At 34.4% G+C, this 23,835-nt stretch overlaps 1 protein-coding gene across 14 annotated transcripts in view; it reads right to left on the reverse strand.

Moving 5' to 3' along the window:
- The window catches only part of LOC6646383 (homeotic protein female sterile), a 102,247-nt gene extending 78,628 nt beyond the window's left edge, over positions 1–23,619 (reverse strand). For all 14 annotated transcript variants that reach the window (XM_047011952.1, XM_047011951.1, XM_047011949.1 and 11 more), the window contains exon 1: positions 23,406–23,619. In XM_047011952.1, coding sequence (XP_046867908.1) covers positions 23,406–23,417 — 12 coding nt within the window. In that variant the 5' untranslated portion in view covers positions 23,418–23,619. The remainder of the gene's footprint in view (positions 1–23,405) is intronic.
- Positions 23,620–23,835: the final 216 nt, after the last annotated feature.

A 23,835-nucleotide genomic window follows, 5' to 3' on the forward strand; every position in this document is an offset into this window, starting at 1 on the left:
ATTACAGCATATCCTTGGATTCAACTAAGTGCTTACTGATCTTTTATGGTTTTCAGATTTTCTTATTTTCCTTAAATTTATAATCAAGACATAATTTGATGTAAGTCTGATTTTGTTGTATGCAAATTACATTTACATTTTTGCTTTATTAAATTGTTCATTAATTTCTGTATTTTTCTCTTAAAATTTATTTGTGACTTAGGTTTTTTTTTTTTGGTTGTTCTGCTGTTTTCTTTTTGGAAATCCCTGTTAATCTATCGCTGAATCTGTGAATTTTCTTGTAAATCATTTTAAGTTTCGGTTCTGCGTCATTTTCTATAGATAGAGGAGGCAAGACAGGCAGAAAGAGACGCTGCCTTGTGCTCTTTTGTGTCTTTGTATCTGTCATTACAAATTTGTTTCAATTTTCGTATTTCTCTATTTGGTTGTATGCCCCATCAGGTGCCAAATGCGAGTCGCTACATTTGCAATTAGCCATGTGCAGAGTAGATTTCATCCTCCACCCGCCAAGCACCACCACCCCCTCTCGCATCATCCTTCGAACGTTGTTGTTTCATTCTGCTTGTAAAAATTGGGGTTGACCAAGAAAATAGATATAACAGCTACTAATGAGCTGTCTGAAAATCATAGCAAAAGAAAAAAAATATAAAGTGAAAATTGCAAAATTATAAAATTTTTCAGGAATTTTTTGTAGGGAAATTTTTGTGTGTTTGAATTTCTCTTATTGGATTTTTGTACATTTCTTAGCTTAAAATGCTTGACTCTATTTGACATCCGTAGTCACTTGAAATACAATTTGCGGTATCTCAGATTTATTCAAAGCTATCTATTCACCACTTATGTCTGCACTATACCAACGACAACAAGAACGAGCCACACGCTCATCTCTCTCTCTCTCGATCTGTCGTCATCAATTGTCGTCTACCTGATGGTCGGTCTCCCCTAGTCATATATATACATATGTATATATGTATATGTATGTATATATATAAATCAACATAACCATATTGTTGCTTTTTTTCTGTATTGTATTTCATAGCCGAGCGTCAAGTGTTGCTTCCTGTGCCAACACAAATGCTTCCTGTTCCCGCCACTACTATCCATAGATATAAGTCTCTTCGTCTCTTTCATGGTCTAAGCAGAAAACACAATGCGTAAATTTTTATTAGCCCGGGCTCAGGCCACATCAGACCAGACCAGGGCAGGCCATCGCCAACATAGTCATACTCGTTGCCGTGGCTGTTGCTGCTGTCCGCCTCAAATGATGGCATCATTAGACAATTTAGGCTCTCTTCTGAGTGCCGTCGTCGACGTCGAGTGCTCATTTGTTGTTAGCTTTTGGCGTTGATTGAATAAATTATTGCCACTCGCGCGTGCATATTCAAAATAATAATAATAATAATAATAATAAATGAAAGAATTGTATGTACATATGTACATACATGCGACGTATGGTAGATACATAAGTATTTTCTATTTGGTTTTCGGGATAGAATGTGGGCCCTGACAAGGCGTCTGGCACCGGAAATAGCAAATTATGCAGGCATCGTTGTCATATTCATCAATGCCATCAAGAACTCAATACCAAAAAGTGTTAGACCTAACAATTTTATGTGTGATATGGTTAGAAATGACTACACAAAAAGTCTTCCTCCGTTATGTAATCCAAACACAAAAATTGTAGTTAATGTATTTTAAAATGACAAACTGTAAAAAAGGCCAAGAACTGTTGCTTTCAACCAATTGAAAACACTTACATACATAAATATATATAGATTTTAAGATCAGTCGATATATTGTCGATGTATGAAAATGGAAAATCCCCTATTCGAACGTTAAAACAATGTTATATCTTTATCTACATTTAAGACTTAAGCTTTCCATAGAAAACTAATTTATAAATGATATTGTCTGAATTATCGATATACACATCGATACGTATATCGAAAAGTCCCCCATTTTAATGTTATACTTATATTATCCATAGAAGACGAAAAAAAAATGTTAAAACAATTTTCTTTCGGTATCTATATTCGAGATTTATATTTGTAAAATGTGTTCACTAAAATGTTAAGTAAAAACAAAAAAGCCATAAAAACTAATCGTAAACCTTTACCGCAATAATCGCATAATCGCTGACAGACTTAACACTTATCACTAGGGGGCCCAGTTATAGTTGTAGTTGTAGTGGTAATAATAGTAGTAGTACAATAAGTGCGCCAACCACTTTCACTGTCACTAACCGAGTTTAATGCACTCGAATGGCAGTTTGCCTTGTTGTCTGTTGTCTTCTCTTGTGTTGTGTTGTGTTGCGTTGCGTTGATGTTTGCAATTTTCCACTGGTTATTCCGGTTCTTCTAATGCTCGCCGGTCTGTGACGTAGTGATGGTCGGTGGCGGTCGGTGGTCGGGTGGTATAGTGTCATAATCAGAGCCAGACATTTAAGAGAGCTGCTTGTCCAGCTAAGACCACAAAGCCTATCTCACTCACTCTCGCTCTTAAGAGGTTGTCCGTTTTTTCTTTTTTTTTTATGTAAGCCAAACGGAAAGGCAGGCAGGCAAACATACAGACAGACAAACAGACAGAACCGCGGTGAGGGCTTTGAGCTCAAGTGGATGACTTCAGTTTCAGCCTCGCTCAAGACTTCGACTCAAGGACAAATCGCTTGAAGCGTGCAAAAAAAAAAAATGAAAACAGAAATATGTTTATATATTGGTTGAATTTCAAAGTAAAGAAAGAAACGTTCTGCGTTTCACTTATTTAAATCAAGTCAGTCAGTTGTTTGCTTTTGTTTTATGTTTCCTTTTCTTGACCGTGTTGATTAATTATTATTCCATAAATGAAAAAGGAAACACAAACATTATAATTAATAATCAAAGCATTTAAAAAGATTGTAACTAAATATGCTGAGAACCAAATCAACCAAAATTTGTTTTCCTTTTTTTCGTTTTATTTTCTTGTAGGCTTCAGTTACGTTCTTCTCTTGTTTCGTTTCGTTTTGCCTAATGATGGGTTCAGTTTTGGTTTCTATTTTTTTTTTTTATTTTTTTTTTCTTATTATGCCTTCCTGCTGTCAGCACACGAAACCCCTCGCAATTATGCTTTTAATTAACCTAATGAACTGACGACCATAGGCAAAAATTTTAAATCAGAAGAGAACAAAAACAAAAACTTAATAGTAATAATAATGAATATAACAAGCGAAAAGCAAAAAACCAAAAATCGAATGCTCAAACGATTTAAACAGAATGAAGTGAAGGGAGGGCAAAGAAATCATACATATATTAATTATAATATATAAATTGTGTGGTTTTTGCTTCATTTCTTATAATTCTATATGTGCCATAAGAATCTTTAATTAAATAACTGTCAATAACCACTACCAGGACCAAAAAATTTTGATTTCATTTGGTTTTTGGGTATTTTTGAATTGAATTTCTCTATAAATCTAATAGGCAACTAACAGGTTCTTCTTTAGTTTCTCACATAAAGCCAATAACCTAAGACTAATTGCAAACAGACCCCACGCACACACATACACACGAAATTAATCAATAAATTCACACCAATTTCCTAATTTATGGAAATAAATTCAACAACAACAAAAAATAAACCACACACAAATTTGTTTGTTTAAAAAATTACAAAAGAATTGAGCATTTAACACTCTCAATCTCCACAATCGAAATCGAAATTCAAATTAAGCATAAGACGTTCGTTCCATTTACTTAATGAATTTGACACCTTCACTTAATCAATTGCATGCTTAACCACAACAACTTCACCTCAATTTAACAAAGTTTAATTTTAGTCAATTCAATTCACAGATTGAAAATCCGATTATATTGTATTTCGCATTTGACAGTCATTAAAATAAACAAAAGTTCATTTATCTCTCATTTATCTAACTAGCAATTTATTATAATTGAATCGATTCGATTCGATTCGATTCGAGTCTAGTGTCGTCTCTCTCGTTTTTTGCAAAAACAGGATGTGATGATAGATATTTACCAACGACATATATAGAGTGCGGTTAAGTTGGCCTACATTTGCCAAATGGGCAGGCCCGACGGTTGATGGGGGCAATTCCTCAACTTTTGCCTTACTGTCAACACTTTTCGTCGTTTGGTCTTTTTTTTTTGGGAAATTTAAATTAATATATTTTGGGTCTCTCACGCCACAAAAAAAGAAGAAAAGAAAAGAAAAACCAACATTGACACATAACACATTTTCTTCTTTTTTTATACCCTTGTAAATAGGGTATATTTATTTGTGTCAGAAGCGTGCGAAGTATAGAATAGATATATATTTTCTTGATCAGCGCAAGAATATAGCCATGTCCCCTCGACTGTCTTTCTTTCTATCCGTCTGTATCAATGCCATTTCCATTTAGACCTTTTAAGCTACAACGCTGAAATTCTCGGCGTAAGCTTCAACATACTGTAGCGATTGCATATCTCGAATTCAACCTGATCGGACCAGGATCGGACCTATACCATGTAGCTGCCACAGAAACGACTAAGTCACAAGCAGTTTCTCCATTACTTCGTTAGCTATTGTTAATAATTAATTTTTTGACGGTTAAAAATACCTATTAAGGACTGTGCCAAATTTCATCAAGATCGGATGACTATATCTTATAGCTCTCATATCAAACTAATTTTTCAATTTTTCAAGTTAGGGTATACAAATTTCGGTATGGCAAATTTTTACAATTGGTCTTTTTTATTCTCGTTATCAGGAGAGGGAGAACTGAAAGGCGCGTTCCTTGTGACATTTAATAAATTTTCCGGCAAAGTTTGTGTGTATGTGTGTGTGTGTTTTTTTTTTGCTTCTTACTTGTGTGTCAAATCTGGCCACCGAGTGGCAGCTCATCGCATCGCCCACATTTTGTTTGGGGCCAAAAAAGTCTCTTTAATTAATATTTTATTCATGGCAGCACAGAGTACAGAGAGGTAACAACAAAGAGAGTGGAAACCCTTTTTGTTTTTTTATTACATTTTTTTGTTTTGTTTTATATGTATATCCATGCCCTGCACTGCACAGTGGCAGCAACGTAATTAACAACAATTTTGGGGTATTTAAAAAATATACAAAAAAAAAAAATTAGAACCATTTTTCAGGGGGTGAGACTGTGAAAATATGTTTACCCACATGAAGCATAGTACACCAGAGACACACACACACACACACACACACAGAGAGAGAGAGAGAGAGAGAGAGAGAGAGAGAGCAGCGCAATGGGTATAAAAGATTGGGCAAAAAGCAGCTGCAGAGTAGAGTAAACCATTTACTGGGACCTCAATGACACCCCAAAGCAATCAAAACTGGGCAAACTTACCGACCAGAGACTGAATCTGTTACTGATCCTTGCTCTTGATTCTGGGTAATGTAAATTTATGTGTACATTTTTGTAGCAAAATGAAAATTGAATTCAAATTTGACCCTAGCCACAGATACACCAAAATGATAAAGAGAAAGAATATTCCTGTTGCTCATTGTGTTCAATTGTTCAAGAGAGACGCACGGAATCCGACATCATCTCTACTCAATTATGTATATTCGACTTTGATTAGTTTGTACTGCAAAACTGACTGTCAAACGGTTGAATCAAATTGACTCTTAATGTTAGAACAAACAAAAATTGAATGAATGAATGTTTTTCTCCACTTGGGAAATGAAATGACCAAAACTTGTTATACAAGGTTTAGGCGAGGGTCAATTGGTAAGTAAGTGAAACGAAAGGTTAAAAATCAAGTAAGTAGCCCAAAAGTTTGCCACGACCCTCGCAGCAGATCAGAGTCATCAACTCTGAGTAAGTAAAACCTTCATTAAAGTAAAAATTAAGTTGTCAGTTGCAAGTATCTTGAAGATACGTTCTGTTTGTTTCAATTTGCCTTTATTATTTGGGATTTTTTGTTGTCTTTTGGCGTTGCGTATTCTTGCCGTGTCATGGCGAAATATATGTATGTGTACATATATGAACACAGACAACCATACCTTAACCGCATTCCTTTCTGACAGTATTTTATGTGTGTGTATGTGTGTTGCCTTTTTTCTGATTGGCAGCTAATAAAAACCGAACAAAAAAATACCAAAAAACTATCTGTAGGTATGTACATACATATTTATTATAGAAGGCCTAGGCAAAACGAGTGACAGTTACATACATCAAGATAATACAAAATACACATATACATATATACATATATATATACATTGTATGTATGTACAGATATATATAGAGAGAGAGAGAGGGAGAGAGAAAAAGAAGCAGCAGCCTCAGCAACTAGCGATAACAATTGGGATATACAAAAGGCTGTTTGCATGTAGAAAACTTTTTGATTGAAGCAAAAGTTCGAACTTTGACTTTCTCTAACACTGCCAACCAGACGCCCTTGCCCACCTCTCCTATCCCCACCTCCCTCCCCATACTGATGTGTATACCATCTCTTTCTATCTATCTATATCTTTGTGTGTTGGTTTGACAGCTGCCGCCATTTAATTTTTGGGACTAGACCGCGATAAAAAGGTTTCTATCCCAGGCATTAACCAACCAAAATTGGTTTAGACAGCAGCCACTTTTACTTTCTGTGGGTGTGTGCGTGTGTATTGGTTTGTGTGTGTGTATGTGTGTGTGTGTGTGTTGTTGTTGTTGTTGGTCGCTTATCTTATCAGAAACCTAATTGTCATTGGCCTAACAACAACCATTTCCTATAGGCAGATGTAGGAAAACATATATCTAATGAGTTTTGTCACACACACTCGCACACTTATGAAATTTACTCACACACACACACAGTTGCTAAATACATGTGACGAGCATTTAATGAACTTCACTTTACACCGGATTGATGCGGGTTTTTGCCTTTTGTGGTTAGCAAAAAATGCGTTAATTAATGTCAAGTTAAGAAAAAGTTTCAAAAGACTTATTATTGATTGACAGCCATCAATTAGACATATTAGATTTAGAAAAGAAATAATTTAGTTTGATTTGAGATATTCTTGAAAACTTTATTGGCTTTTGTATTTTCTCTTAGTCATAAAAGACTAACTATTTGAGAACATAAAACACAATAAGTAAAAGTATTTTAATTTACATTAAAACATTGTGAACATTTAAGCTCTAAAATTATTTGGCCTAAATTTATTTTTCACGCCTTCTAAGTCTTAGAACTTAAGAGTCGGTGCAATGTATCTTGTATCAATAGTTAGTTAATATACTTATACATTTTACACTCGAAAGGGTTTTATTTTTTTGGCTTTGCTTAATACCCTACAAAAGAATATACATATATGTCTATATGTATATTTTAACTTCCATCTGCCTTAGCTCCTTCTTCATCATACAATTGCAATTCAATTTGGAATACACGCATACATCCACACCCACACACACCCAACACACGCCTCACTGAAAGCCTGTCAAAATTTGCATAAAATTCATATCACAATTTACTCTAGGTTAATAAATCAATTGCGACTTGCCAAAAATCATCTTGCCATATTTCCTCTCTTCTTCTGCTGCTGCTGTTGCACACAAATGTGACTTATAAGTATTTAATTTTATATATGTATGTACACACATATATAAAACATATATATATTTCTGTGATTTATTCACATTTGGCTTTTGGCACTTTCATCCTATTTGCCCCGGCCCGCTTACCTGGAGAGTCAAGTTTTGTGCGCAACCATTATTTATATGGCTTGATATTTATTCACCAATATTTATGACCCCAAAAGACTTTGCCAATACTTTTTACCATCCAGCCAGACTTTTTGGCCAAAACAACGAAAATTTATCAATAACATTTCCAAATGAATTGAAATTAAATCTCGAGCGCTATTTAATTCATTATTTAAAGTTGCGATACGCCAAAGGTCTAATTAAATTTTCCAAAAATATGCAAATGTTAAATAAATGGTAAAGAAACAAACAAAAAATTCTTATCAGTCTCTCAACATTTTGGCCATAAACAATGAGATGAAGGGCGTTTGATAGGGCCAGCAAAGTTTTTATCTCCCATGACTTATAAAGCGAGCGACACGCCCACCCTTCTCCCTTTCTTCTTGACATTAACTATGAAGGTGCAAATCTAGGCTGATATTTATCTAGAATTTGTTTATTAAGTTGTTTGGTTAAAGGTTAAAGTTGTACATTTTTTTTTTGTTTTGCATTTTATATCGTTTTGAACAACTTTTGCTTTTAAATGAAGTTTCTGGATTGTGCGGTTGTCGCTCTTTTTTTCTCCTGTGCTTGTAGGCTTTGTTGCATAGTTTAAATATTGATTTTTAATTATTTTAAGCAGTGCCACCAACGCCACAAAGTATGCTACACTTGAGAGAACACACATACACACACACACTCCACTAACTCACACGTAGAGCTCAGCTCGTCCTTTGAGAGGCCACACACAGTGCAGCAGCAGAGCAAAGAAGCGACGACTTGCCCGCCGCCTCCTCACACCTTTTGTTGGCTCATGCCCTGAGGGTTGCTTTGGGAATCGCTATGGGTGGGTTGGCTTGGGTTGCCATGGCTGGGTGGGTTGAAGAGGTTGGAGCAGAGGGTCGCAGCTTCTGTGCGTGTGTTTTGTTTTTAGCTCAACACATTCTCGTCCAGGGGGTAAGGGATGACGACGATGGCGTTGGTGGCGGCTCTCGTGAGCCTCTTAAATGTCACAATGCCTGATGCGGATGCTGGGGCTGGTTGGGCTCTAGCTTCTGGGGTTGGCTGTTGCTCCCACACACACAAACACAAACACACACATTCACATACGCATGTGAAATGTTTGCTTTTTTTATAGAAAACGAGGTACAAAATATAATATGTATGAGTTTTTTTTCTCCCTCTCAATCTCTCTCTCCCTCTTTATGCTATTATTCTTCGCTGAAACGTTTGACTATGATGACGACCCTGACCCCAACAAAAAAAGGGGCCATGAAGGGGAGGGGCTTGAAGGGTCAGTTCACCCTCCAATGCCTTTGCTTTACCAATTCTTTTCATCATCATGATCGTGGGACTGGCAATTTGATTTGTTAAAAGTATAAAAAAAAAAAAAACATCAAATGCTGGAGATGCCCTATACGAGACAGAAACTCTATTTCTCTCTTTCTCCAATTCTCACTCTCTCAGCCTCTTTCTGATAGTTCTACATGGTTAGATCATTAAAATATTGTAGATACTGATCCAGAATCTATTTCAAACTGCATCGACTGAAGATAGGGTATATAGCAGTAGTTATAGCAAAATGTTAGAAGACTATATACAATTAGATGTAACGACTTGGTTGCCAAACTTCACACAGCGTTGTTAAACGGACAACGCGACGGGACAAACGAAACGACGACCGGCCTCACTTTACGTTTCGCTCTGTTTTTTTTTTTCCTTTTTTGTTGGGCTTATCGATTCTGATTTCAAGACCGAGAGCCACAAAACTGTAACAGATGCTGCACACGTGTCCCGGGTGCGGCCCGCTGTGTAATTGGATGATGTTTTGCTGGGCAAACGAGACACAGAGACAGCGTTGTTGGATGGAGAGAGGCAGCTAGAGCTAAAACAAATAAATAGTCAAGGGGCATGCAGGCAGCGGGCAAAGGCGTGCAAAGCATTCAGTCTGTGAGTGAAATACAAATAACATTTAATAAGAAAAGGAAATTGTCTATTTTGGCAGGACAAGAAGAAGAAGAAGAACCGTAGAATGGTCGAACCGTGGAATGGCAAGAGGAACGACGACAGGAAACACTCAGAGATTCATCTTCGTTTCCTTCTAATCAAACGGAATTAATGGAAAATGAACGGTAGAGAGAATAAAAAAACCAAAAAAAAAAACCAACATTTCGACTACGTTCGTGATTGGTATGAAATGAGATTTTGGATCCCTTTTCTCATTCCGATTTTCCTATTGCCATTTGCTGGTGGCCTTAATGAGAAGAGCTCAATTAACACACCTTTCGAGCGGAATATTCAACGAACATTAAACCCTTTTCCTTTTTTAGGCAATGTATTTAAAATATTGCTAAATAATTGAATACGTACATACTTATACATATGTACTTTATTTACAATATATAAATTATTTCATTCAATTCCAAAATTGCAATTATGTCAGACGAAAAACAACAACAACAAAACGAATCGTGCTGCCTGCCGCGTTGAAGGCTAACAACAAATACGTCAGAAAAAAATAAAAATTAAGTTAATAAGTAAATACACAAGTAAACAATTTAAACAAAAAAAGACGGCCAACACCAAGTAAATAAATAAATAAGCGTATAAACAAATTGCCATTAAAGTCAACTTTAAGCATCATTGGCAATGGGGACAACAAAAGAGATAAGAGAGAAAACCTCTAAAAAAAAACAAAAAAAAAACACACATTAAAATTCAGATACGTGTTAAATAAACTGTAAAAAGCCCTTTCCATTAATTTTGATTTTAAGCTTTATTTTAAAGGAGACACCTGATCAAGAGGTGTCATAATAATTTGTATTTCTGCACTTTTTTGAGCCAAACCCAAAAGGAAACTTTACAAATATTAACAGTAAAATTCGTTCAAATGTCAATTGAATACTATCGAATGCACCGATTTTCGATTGCTGTTTAGCGAAACTTTTAGTTCTATCGTTGTTTTGGTGTCTTTTGTTATATAGCTAACTTTTCTCTTAAGTCTTTTCTGACGTGATTGTTGAAGGCATCGCAATGGCCCGTAAAAAAGTTTTCCTGTTCGCCCACAAGAGCATTCACTGTAATTAGTTTAGCCTTGCACATTTTAAACATGAAAATGTTTGGTATCTAAATCAATAGGGCAGTAAGAGAGAGAAAGAGCGAGCGAGAAACATATATTATATTTAAATCATTTGGCGATTAAATAAATCAAAACAATTTTCAGATTGGAATTTTTATTTTGAGACCAAAAAGCCAAATATTCAAACATGTTTATTATATTGCATATTCTTGGTTAAAAATAGCTCAAATTTGAAATGCAATTACTTCTAGATAGAGAGAAAAGGAGGGAGCGAGGGAGAAAGAGATAGAGAATGAGATGAAGTGGCTGGGTAAAGTAAAGTCACCTTGAAAACTGAGCTATTAAAAATTTTATTTTCAATTCTTTTTCATTTAAAGATTATTGCATTTTTGAAATATATATTTTATGAGGCTATCAATTGCCCCTTTGATTCAACTTGTTTTTCAATATATTATTCCATTTGCAATAATTAAACAAATGGAGGACAACGACATTAAGATACCCACGAGGAGATTAAAACTGATTAAAAAAATTTAAAGAGAAGACAACAAAAATATATCAATTAAAAGGACACAGACAAAAGTTGTCGCCTATGTCTTTAAGCACTTTTACCTTTTGGCAGGTAGAAAATAACTATTTCAGATCTATTTTCTAGTCGAATACTATAAATGCTTACTGGGTATATAGAAATCCATAAAGGGAGAAGACAGACGACTCCGAAGGTCAGATGATAAGCGAGAGTTGTAAAGGTCAGAGTTGATCAGGTTTTCTGTGTACATCTCCGGCTGCTGTTGATGATGTCAGAGGTGTTGTTGTTGTTGTTATTGTTGGTGCCATTATGGTCAACCCATTCGCACAAAACAATGGCAGAAACAAAAGGCAATGGCTGGCAATCGGCAGCCAAGTGCATCTTCTTCAATTTATCTTTTCAATGCAATGCAAGTTAGTTGCCCGGCTGCCTGCCTGTTTACCTTGTTGTTGATTCTGATTGCCGTTGCTGTTGTTGTTGTTGTTGTTGTTATTGTAGACATTCTGTCTGTCTGTCGGTCGGTCCGTCTATCGTTATGCTAATTGGCAACAATAAATATAATAGAAACACAATTTTCCCCTCAGCATATAATACCAAGCAACACCAAACGGCAGCAAATTTGCACATTTTAACTAGGCAATAAATTAAATTCATCGACACAAAACGCAGCGCACAAATCTACCCAGAGGCGCCATTAAACATAACAAAAAAAAAAACAAAAACAATGAAGTAAGTAAGTCATCTCGCCGACTTCGGTTATACCATGCACCAAGTAAACAAATATTTTAGATTTTGATAACCAAATTAACGTATAAAATTCTTTTTACGTGACTCCTAGCATATGCTATCTCGCTCATTCCTTTACACACACGTGCACTAGTACCGCTATCATCTATCACTGTCATCTGTATATTTTGCATGTTTCTAGTTCTAGTTCTGGAAATTAGTAAGACTAATTAGTGTACTCAATTTGATTTCGATAGGCAAAAAATTGCGAAAGCCAATCGGTTTTTTCTAAATCATGGAGGCGGAAGTGGTAGTCTTTGGGAAAATCGGTATTACCTAAATTGCGGGTATCGTGGCAGAAATTTGAAAAAAACTCGATCACTATACAAACTACACAAGTCTACATATCAAATTTTGTGGCTCTGTCTCTTGTAGTTGCCGAGATCTAGGTGTTCATACAGACGGACGGACATGGCCAGATCATCTCCGCTGTTGATGCTGATCAAAGAATATCCTTTTATGGGGTTGCATCATTTTGTCGACTTTAATATACCATTTCACCATGTGGGTGCATGGTATAAAAACAAAACGTAGGAGGACACCACATCGCCATGGAGATATCCTTTGCCATATCTTTTTGCAGTACAAAAAAATATCGCGAAAATCGATAAATAATAATAAATCTCTTTGAAAGACGCATCACCTTTCTTATGTATCCAATAACACATAAATGTAGATCACAAATATATATTTACCTATATAAAATGTCGTGTTATTAACCAACCTATATAATAAGGAGAAGCTTTTTGGCCAAAATGGAAGTTGCTTTCTATCTCACACTAGATCCTAGTTTATCCTCTAATCGTATAATTATCATATACGTTTAGATACTTAGTCGTAAAGGTCAAAGGTTATCAGCTTCATGCTGAATATGATGTCAGAGTTTTTATTGGCAAACGACAAGTCATTCTCAATATTATTAAAATTATCTAAAACTTTATTTAGCAAGAGTTTAAACTGAACACAAAATATATACATATGTATACAAAACAATTTTGCCACATATTTTTTTAAACAAAGGGTATACCTAAAATATGACGCTAAAACGCCTTTTATTCGAGAGAATTTATGGGTAGAATAAAAAAACGTGTAAATATGCAGCACATTTTGGGGCAAATAACTACAAAAAAGGAGGGAGGGTTAAGGAGATGAGTATCGAATCGCGTAGTAATTATATTCTATGTTCAATGTTGATTAATTGAATTTGCATATATTACGCATAGTTTTCAATTAATATTAATACATAGATATATATTAAAAAGTTATTGTTGAATTAATGAATCAATCCATAAATAAACATCAGAATCTAACTAACAAGTATGTATACACATTCTTCCGGTTGACTATGACATGACTAAGCTGTAACAATGAGTTTGTAGAAAAAAAAATGATCATGGCCAGAAATAGAATAAACTGAAAACGAAAAGAGCTCATTATAAAGCAAAAAACGCAGACAAAGACAAATATACATCGCTGGTATTTATAGAATAATTTATAAAATGCAAGAAGTAGAAGCAAACAAAAGAGTTTACGAGTTACTTTTACTGATCTTTGCAAAATCTAATATCATACCAATGACTATATTTAATTGTCATATCTATTGTCTAGACTCTAGATGGAGGTTGATGGTTTTTAGCATCTACCCAGTAATCTCAGATGTTGCAATTTCCGGCCAACGAAGGCAGTCAAAAAGGCCCAAGCAAATGGTGAAGCGAAACAGATTACGATCTTTGAATCATGTTTCTGCGTTTTTTGTTTTCATTGACCAGACTTGGTTTTCGTTTAGACTAACCACACACACACGCACACACAGACACACTCACATAAACAAAGAATGTGGCAAATACACGAATATGTATAGTAAATTATATTATGTAAATTCTTTAATAAATGTGACAACATCAATTAAGCAATCTCAATGAATGCAGCAACAAAAGCTCACTTAATCTTAGAAAATGTATTTGAATTGACATTACGGTTACACAATAACACAAAAACGGAACAACAGCGTATATAGTATTCTATATATATATATATACAAAAATATATATATGGCTTTTTGTATACTATATGGTATAAACAATGAAATCTCGTTTATGACAAGCTAATAAAATGTAAATTTTAGTAGTCCAACAAAAATAACAACAAATGTTGACAATGTGCTAGAGAGCCGCCACCAGCGGCAGCTAAAAAGAAATTCAAATAAGTTTAAATAATACAACAAAAAACGGAAGAATATAAAAAAATACAGACCGAAAAAAAAAAAAACAAATGCCGGCCGCATAAATAAAAATAAAATCATAATAATAAAAAATAAACTCAAAATTTGTCGACAAATGTGTGTGTGTGTGTGTGTGTGTGTGTGTGTGTGTGTGTGTGTGTGTGTGTGTGTGTGTGTGTGTGTGTTGGTTGAGTGGGCGTTGCAACATTGCCCCAGAGGCGGCGGCAGAGTCAGCTCTTCGTTTTGGTTAGCGACTTTGTGACACCCAGCAAACAGTTTTTTTTTCCATTTAAACCATTTCAAACATTAATTGTATTATATTATATTTTTGGACTCCATCTCCGCCTCTTCGTCTCTCTCAATAGACCTAAGCATTGCCAAAATTATCCCAGTCAAAATAAAAAGGGCTTCAATTAATGGAAAATAACAATTTAAACAATTGCTTTGTTTTCCTTTTTTCTTACTCTTACTTGCCGTTTGATTTTGCGAGGGTGGTCCGATACGTACTTAGCCTTACCGCCCAATGGCATCACTATCGCAAGAATTATCGTGTAGAACCTTCTTCTAGACAACTAACCTTAAAATTTCAGTCGAAACGAATTTGTGGTTTTGTTTTGACTCCGTGTAAAGGCGAAAGTGTAGACAGATTTTAGAAAAGTGGAAAAAGAGCAATATCTGTCGGTGATTCGTTTCTTGCTTTTGGAAGAGAAAATGGCAAAGTGAAATCAAAGAGCGGGTGATGTTGTGTACGCTGACTCTTCTCCTTTGATAGCGACCATCAAAAATTGGTTCAACGAATTTCAACGTGGTCGCCTGTCGGTTTTTGATGAGCCACGCCCAGGTGACGCGAAAGGTACTACCACGAAGGATAACGGTCAAAAGACCGCATGGGTTATATCCTGCTTGAAATTTTGGGCATGGGAAAGCTGTCGCCGCGATGAGTGCCGCGTTTGCGACTTCTTTCTTTCCAAAGTTGAAAAAAGCACTCTCCGGGCCAATGAGGAAGTCATCGCCGCCACGGAGGTCTATTTTTCAGACCTCGAGAAAACTTATTTATCACTTCTCCAAAATTTTCGTTTTTTGTAGGCTAAGTACTTATTGGACCACCCTCGTATGTATGTACAATATACCCTTTAACTTGCTTAAAGTATGCAAGAAGGATTGGGGCACATTGAGCTATTGCTACAGTTACCGTTACTCGCAATGCACTACAAATGTACGGGCAATAGGCAAAGAAGAAAAAAACGTTATAGGCAGTGGTGAGGGGAAGACATAATCAAACCTGTTACAGTTACTTTTTTTTTGTTTTTCTCAATTCAGTTCTGTGTCGCCGCTGACGTTTCTCAGTGCAATGACAGTGAGACCAACTGACTGACTGACTGACTGAATGAAGTGACTCTCTTAGTCGAGTGTCTGACTCACCGTTTAGGCGTGCGAAGCTCTTGCTAATTGCCAGCAAACGACGCGACGGCATTTCGATTCGTGTGACTGACACCTGCGATTAGTGTTGAACCGAATCATTTGCATGAAACTCGGCTTAAACGATTTACGGCAATACCAACAACAACAACAACAAAAAGTCAGTCAATTTTTTAACCGGCATCGGTCGTTCACATTGCCGTAGGTTGGGTTTTTTTTGTGTGTATGTATATTTATTTTGTATTTTTTGTTTATCTTTGTTTTTGGTTTCTGGCAAGCTGTGAACTTGTCAGTTAGCCATAAATATATCTCTACTTGTCTTGGTTAATTTGATTTGGACACACACACACAGACAGACTAAAAACCGGGTAAGCGACCAAACAACCAAACCAAACGAACGACCAAAAACCTTTCATCGCCAACTAAAATTAATGCGAATTTAATTTAAAAAAAAAAAGATAAACACAAAATGCATTTTAAAAAACTCACGGGCGTAATCAACATTCTCTGTTCGATTTAAAAGGAAATTACCAAAGAAAATGAAAAGGTTCTTGGCCAAAATTGAATTCAATATGAGTTTTACCCCAAGCTAAAAGTTGGTAACGGTTCATCCTGGTAAAATATAAAGGTTTAAGGACCTTAAACAGCAAAACAAAAGGTAAAAGACCTAACAAATGTGTGTAAATCATTAAACAAAAGGTGAGAATTAAGCACCTAATTGTGGTTTAAACAGGATTCGCAGGCTAAAACAGGATAATGCTGCAAATTTCAAGAGAAAATGTATTTCAAATCTGATTTTTGGGCCAATTATTGCAAATTATCTTCAAGCTTTTCGTACATTTCGATATGTATAAAGATTTTTAACTTAATATTTAGCCCTTCTTTTATATTCACATTTTTTATTATTTTATTAAGCTTTGGTTAATACCTAAGAGAAGACTTATCTTTGGCATCCTATTTCCTTTATGCAATCTATTAGAAAATGTGAAATATTCCTTGCCTCACATCGGATTACAAAACTTTTTATCCTATGCATCTAATAGAAGTTGCACTAAACACCGCTTACACATGCTTTAAATGACGTCAACTCATCACTTCCTGTCTTTTGAATCCTTCACTGTGCTCTTTACTTTCAAGCAATATAAATCTACTATATACATACATATGTTTGTATTCTATATTTGATAACAGTACCTTAGAGACTGAGGCATACAGATGTTTGATTAGAATGTTTTATTTAAGCTTTATTTTTAAACCCTCTAAACCTCTAAACTAACGCTGCACTGTATTGTATTTGATGTAAATAAAAACAACATTTTGTATAAAAAAAAAATTAATAAAGTTAATTGCATAAACTAAAATTTGAGACTTGAACCATATATTGCAGACTAAAACATGAGATGAATTTTTGCTACGCCCATGCGGCAAAAGCCAATAAAGTAAGCGGATTACATGTGAGGGGCTGGGACGGGCGGCAATTGCAGAAAAAGGGGGGAAAATATAAATTCTTATCAGCTTTAAGTATTTTGGGTTTTTAATGTATGTATATATGTTTGTACATACACATAGGTATTTATATATTATATTGCTATATATATATATATATATATATATATATATATATATATATATACCTATGTATTACGTATTTCTTTCTTTTTATTTCCATCATTTATCAATATCAGTTTGCCAAATCTTTATATTTTTTTCAATCCGCGAGGGATTGTATTTTTGTTTTTTATTTTTTTTTTATTCATTTGGCTACTGCTCTAATTTGTTTTATTTTTATTTATTTTTTTGTTTTTTTTTTGTGAATTTCATCAATCAAGTTGGGTTGGGTTTTAGAGGAGTGTTGGCTGCAGGGGGAAAGGCGGAGAGGTGGGGACCGCCGCCAATTTTGTATAAATCAACTTTAATTGAAATAAATTGTGTCATATACTATACTCTCCTAAGAAAAAGAGTCTCTCAATAAATGAGTGGAAAAGTAAGTAGCGTAGATGAGATGCAGAATGATATAGACATATCGTCTTATCCATTCTCCCTTCCTTCCTTCCTTCCCTCCGTCAGTCCTCCGCCATCAATCAATCATATCAAATATTGAATATTGAAAAATTGTTTTGCATCATGACAGAATATCTTCTCGTTTTTTTTTTTACATTATATACTTTTTTTCATCATCAAACCAACCAAAATTGATGACCACTTTAGGTAATGAAAAATGTAAATAAAAAAAAAGTAAGACTCTTAAAAGCATCTGTTTTCATCATTCTGTTTTGTGTCTGTATACGTGTGTGTGTTTGTGTATTCGAAAATAAAAATGAAATTGATTTAAAAGCTAATTGAGTGAAAGTAAGTACTATCCAATGATATTTACTTTTTCCTGGGGTAACAAAACAACACAAGAAAATGATATTCAAATTTGAAGCAAATATCCAAGTTTTACGGCGTAAACATAATTAATAGAGATCATAAAAACCACATAAATATTATATGAAAATCTAAAGCAAACGGAATAGTAATAACCTAACACAAACTAACTTAACGAGGCATTCGAACCGATGACTATTCGAATGGATTTAATACTCTTTCTTGTTCACTCGATCCTTGCGCGATCTCATTGCTGCGCTTGTATGTACATATATAGACCTATTTAGTATATAACTCTATATGTATAGGGTCTTTATACTTTTTAACATATGGCTAGAGGGATATATATAGAAAACATTTGCCAACTTTGCGGTTAAGTGCGCACGCACAATGAAGTCTACCCCTTTCTCCTCCTCTTCAACCTACACCGCCGCACGCTCTCTCTCTCAATCGCTTTGTTAGCCTCCACTCATCACTACCAACAAATTATGCCAGTTGTAGTTTATGCAATTTATATACAATTTTTCAATTGAAGTCCCCTCTCTCTCTCTGCACCCCTCAAAACAGGAAGATTTCATTTAATGCAACGCAGTTTTTGCCTTTTTTTCTCTCTATCCCTCTGCTCTTTCATATTTTTCACATATTTGTGTATATAAAATTTTTAGTTATTACTGCAACGCGTCGCATCGAGGGAAAAAAAACTTTTAATTGCAATTAATTAGAATGACATTTGGAAATTGTTGCGGGCAAACTAAAACGCAGTCTCAGAAAATATTGACAACAATATTGAACAATCGACTGACTATGCCGCCTCGGCGACATTTCAGAGATTAACAAATTTATAGTCGGTAAGTAATTGTCATCGAAAATGTGACGACAAAATGTGGATGCAGAATGTCGACTAAAAAAAAAACAAATTCTGAGTCTGTACTACACATACAGATAAGACAAAAATCAAAAAATACAGATTAAACATAGATTAGGTAATGGCTCTACATAGTACTGAGTTTTCAATAACACCTCCAACACAAATTAATTCAAAATTATTTTATTTTCTTTCCTCTACTTTTTTTACATAATCAATTTTGGATTGAAATTTAATAGGAGAAGACCGCAAACTAAAATGCCTTTTTGATTTAATAAATATGTATATATGTATATCATAATTTACAATTTATAATAAATTTATGACCTTTTGTTGTTCTGGACCGCAGTTATCAGTGAGAAAACTTTGCAGATCATTGAAAATATTACTATACACAGTCCCTTGCCTTATTATTAGACTCATGCTGCAAATCTACTTTTACTTTACATTTCTTGTTGTTATTATGAACTTTTTATAGATGTGTTGGTAGAACTTGAGTATTTGAATATCGCTGATCATATTGGTAATCGATTGCTCACATCGAATATCCCGAAAAAGACATACATATAACCTAAAAAACAGAGTTAGTATTTATAATAAATTTTGATGTTTCACATTGAGATAGCTTTGTTAATGTCTACTGACGTGTTATAAGCCAGGATATGGCAATGAACTGTATGTACATATATGTATCTCTATTCCGTAAGGAACATAACGCGATGTGTTTCATCATGTTCTATCGACTCGTTTTGGTTTTTGAATGACTTTTGTAAGGATACCCATAATCGATAACATACTATCCAATTTTCGCCGAAATTAATTACGATTTAAAAAACTCTTAGGACTTACTTAGATGTAAAATCCAGCTATTTGTCAAAAAAATCAAGAATTTTATTTCATTTCCTTGCATTTTTATTGCATTAAAAGGAAGGATTGCGGCGTATGTACACTTTTGTCAAGCTACTTCTTATGTTTTTTGTCAATAACTATTTCTTTAACTTTCAATGCTGTTTACCAGAAAAATGGAAAAACATGGTTGTATGTAGAGTTTTGTCCGCAACTGCTGCTTCAAATCAAACTTATGTGGAGTGACTAGTCTTAAGGCAACGCAATTGGGTTCTAGGAAATACAGGGCATGGTTTAATTTAAAGTTTTACCAGAATGATGGTCGGAGAATGACAGCTTGAAAGCTTGCGACGAACAGCATCCATGCCATCACCTTACCAAAGATTTACTAATCAAAACACCAAAATAACTTCAAACTGAAAAGACAGACTACAAGGGATTGGCCAATCGAATTCCAGGTTTCGTGCCACAAGGCCGGGAATAGTGCATGAGAGTGTCGGACGTCAGTTTTCGGTCTCCAAATCACTTTCCTGAATAAAATTAGCAAAATGGCACTAGAAGGACCTTCGGATAGCACAGCATCTAGCTTTAATTGTCGTGATTACATTTTACATATATGTACATAAATGTATGAATTTTAGGTATCCCCCCACTCTTATGTGTCTATGCCCTTAAACATTTATTTATTTATTATTTGAAATATTTATTTATAAATCAAATGGAAACTGCCTCCTTGTCTCATCGCTTGTTATGCATTCCCAGCAAGAAATCGAATTATCTACAAAATTCATTGATAAGTTTTGTGTGGAAATTTTTGCCAGCTGCACCGGAAAAGACATACATAGTTCAAATAAAACACACACACGCGCACACACACATAAGCAAATGCCAATTGGATGGCAATCATGACGACAGAAAGATAAAGATAAGAACATTTTGACAAAAGTTCAAAAGCTCACTTGGTTCTTCCGTTTAATCCATTGCTGAACGTCTGTCTGTTCGAATTAAGTAACTTATCAATCAAAAATTGATATATGTATATGTTTTTTTTTTACTAATAAAGTCAACCAATTTTTAATTTGCATGTGAATCAGTCAGCAGAAAAACATACCTGAAACGAGAGAGAGAAAATAACGAAATTAGATACAATTTTAACATGATAATTATGCGCATATCTACTACATATATAAAATTATTAAAAAAAAAAAAAATAATACTGAAAATGATTTATTTTCAACTTGTATAAAATACGTGGGAAAGGCATCAGTTGTGTTTCACTTTTTCTTCTTCTTTGGTATCAGATGATAAGGCAATAAATTTGCTCATTATAATTATATAACTTTTGATGAGAACCCAAAAAATCCAAAAGAAAAGAAGACAAGACCCAACAGACAGACGAAAAACAACTTGACTAAAGAACTTGCGATAAAAGAAGAATCAGAAAATCAAAATCAACCGCAAATATAAATTCAACCCGCATTTTGGCTATCAAATTACCAAAAAGTCAAACGACTCATAGCGATTCTTTGCCATTCGGGTTATAATTTGCTGTAGACCAAGTAAACAATTTACGCGCATTGTCAGAAAACAGAAGAAAAAACAACAACAAAAAAAAACAAAACCAAACATGGGAGAAAAAGAAGCGGCAAAAGTCAACAACAAATATGTCTGAGTGGTGTTTGGGGCACATGCATATAGTGTGTGTGTGTGTGTGTGTGTTTATAGACAACATTTTGACATTATTTGTTGTTGTCTATGTAAATAGGTAAACAACAGCAACAAACAAACAAACACCGCACAGAGTGAGACAGAGACAAAAACAGGCGAAAGAGAGAGTGAAACTGATGGAAAGCGTGTTATTTGGCTCGCGCCACTATGCAACAAAATTTTCTTCTGCCTCGGAATTCCAAAAAAAGAAAAAAATCTCAAAAAATGCAAAGTCATTTCTCTATCCAACATCATTTCCTGTTTTATTAACGAGACATTTAATGCACACCATTCGAAAATGGCAAAGAATTTTCGAGAACACTCAACACTTTGGAAATCGATCAATTTATTAACTAAATTATTAATTATTGTACAATTTACTTTCAATTTATAAACGCTTTTTTTCTAATCTTAATTGTAGTCTTACAATTAGATGCTAAAAAATTTTTTTTTATAAAAAACTTCTTGTACCACCAACAATATTAATTGGTTTAGACTTTCATTTATGACTGTAAGTTTCATCGTTTGTATGGCAGCTATGTATATGATATAGTATTCTGATCCGTCTGATTCTGGCGCATGTACTGTTTTTACCAATAACAAGTTTATATATCGGACTTTTATTCAAATATAGTTATGATGATAAAACGCCCTATTTAAATTTCTACTAGTGCGCCATTTTGCCCCACACTTAGTTTTAGCATTTTGAACTAAAAATTTTAAAACTGTGTGAATTTTTTTTAATAAACTAATTACACACCATAAGTTAATACATGTCGAACCTGTCTTAGTTAACATCGATCAAAATTCAAAACTTAATTAATGTTTTTAAAACTATTTCTTGGCGAAAAAAATAACAAATTCCCAGATACTATGAAGTGGACACGTCTAGGTTTATTATCCAAATATAGTCTATCAAAATGAGATCTTAGGTCACTTATCACTTTTCGGATTGTGCTGTTATACTTCAAGATAACCCGGGTTGCCCCACGCGCCGATTAGCTCCACTCTCCCCTGCAATAGGAAATGGAAATTTCTCGAATGGAATTTTCTCGGATCACTTTTAACAACTTTCAACGTGGATAATTCCAACTTTATTTGGCGGAAGAGCACCATCGAATGCGAAATTCGGTTACTATGCCACAAAACGACCATGGAACTGAGAGTGAGACATATAGTGAGATAGAGGGCGCCCATGGACATTAGTTTCATTTTAATACATTCCATTTTGCATGAACAGTTAGAAAATGCTTAAAATGTTCGACCGCGTTTGTTGAAAAGACGTTTATATAATCGTAGGATATACATCATATCCTATATCCATATCCTATATCCATATTGGATATATGTTTAATACAAAGATCAGCCCTCATATCTTATGGTCTTTGCACAAATGGTTCGTCCAAGCTATTATTCAAAAACGGATATGCGTTTTAATTTAAAACATTTTACAAAGATTTAGTTTCAAAAGTAATCAAGGAAGACGGATGCTTATCTCTTTGGACCCCTAACTAAGACAACTGGAACAATTAAATAAAAAATCTCTAATAAGGACTTAAATTATGGTCAACTAGCAGAAATTCATAGTTCGACTTTTAGAAATTAGATAATTAAGTACAATGTAAATGTTTCAAATGTTTGCGCACACATTTTTTATTTCAAGATTCGCAACTGTACTTTAAAAAACTTTAGAAAAATTCCACGAAAAACATGTAATGGAAATCATATTTTGAAACGAATTTGCAATATTTGTTGAAGAATGCAATTCAGATATTTAAAAGATTTGAAACAAACACGTTTATCTCGATGCCTTGTTGGACAAGTTAGCAACAAATGAAAAAGAGTTGACAGCTAATTGAACTGCGTTGCATTTTGTTCTCTGTTCGAGTGTCCTTCGTTTTGGTGGACGATTCTTACCGGATAATACATTCCTTGCGGAGGAAGAAAAAATGCCCCGGAGCCCCACAGTTTGACGGCTTTTTATGTTTACACTGGCGTCGCAAATTACGTGTCTAGGCTGTCCTTTTTTTATGTTTTGCTTTGCTTTGGGTTTATATTTGACTTGTTCTCGCCTCCTTCCACGCAAATCTTTTTGTTTTGTTAATTTTGTAACTTTTTGTTGTTTGATCTAGATAATTATTATATGTATAATATATATATATGGGTATATATATTTTAGCTTTTCTTTATTTTGGCACAAAAATTGTTTAAATTATTTGATGCTTATTTTTCTTGTGTTGATTTTTTTTTTACACTGTTAGCAAAAATTGTTTGCTACTGCTACAAAAAAAAAATATAAAAAAAAGAACAGAACCAGAACAAAATTATAATAAATAAACAATATATA

This window comes from Drosophila willistoni, assembly GCF_018902025.1.
Source record: "Drosophila willistoni isolate 14030-0811.24 chromosome XR unlocalized genomic scaffold, UCI_dwil_1.1 Seg143, whole genome shotgun sequence".
NCBI lineage: Eukaryota > Metazoa > Arthropoda > Insecta > Diptera > Drosophilidae > Drosophila > Drosophila willistoni.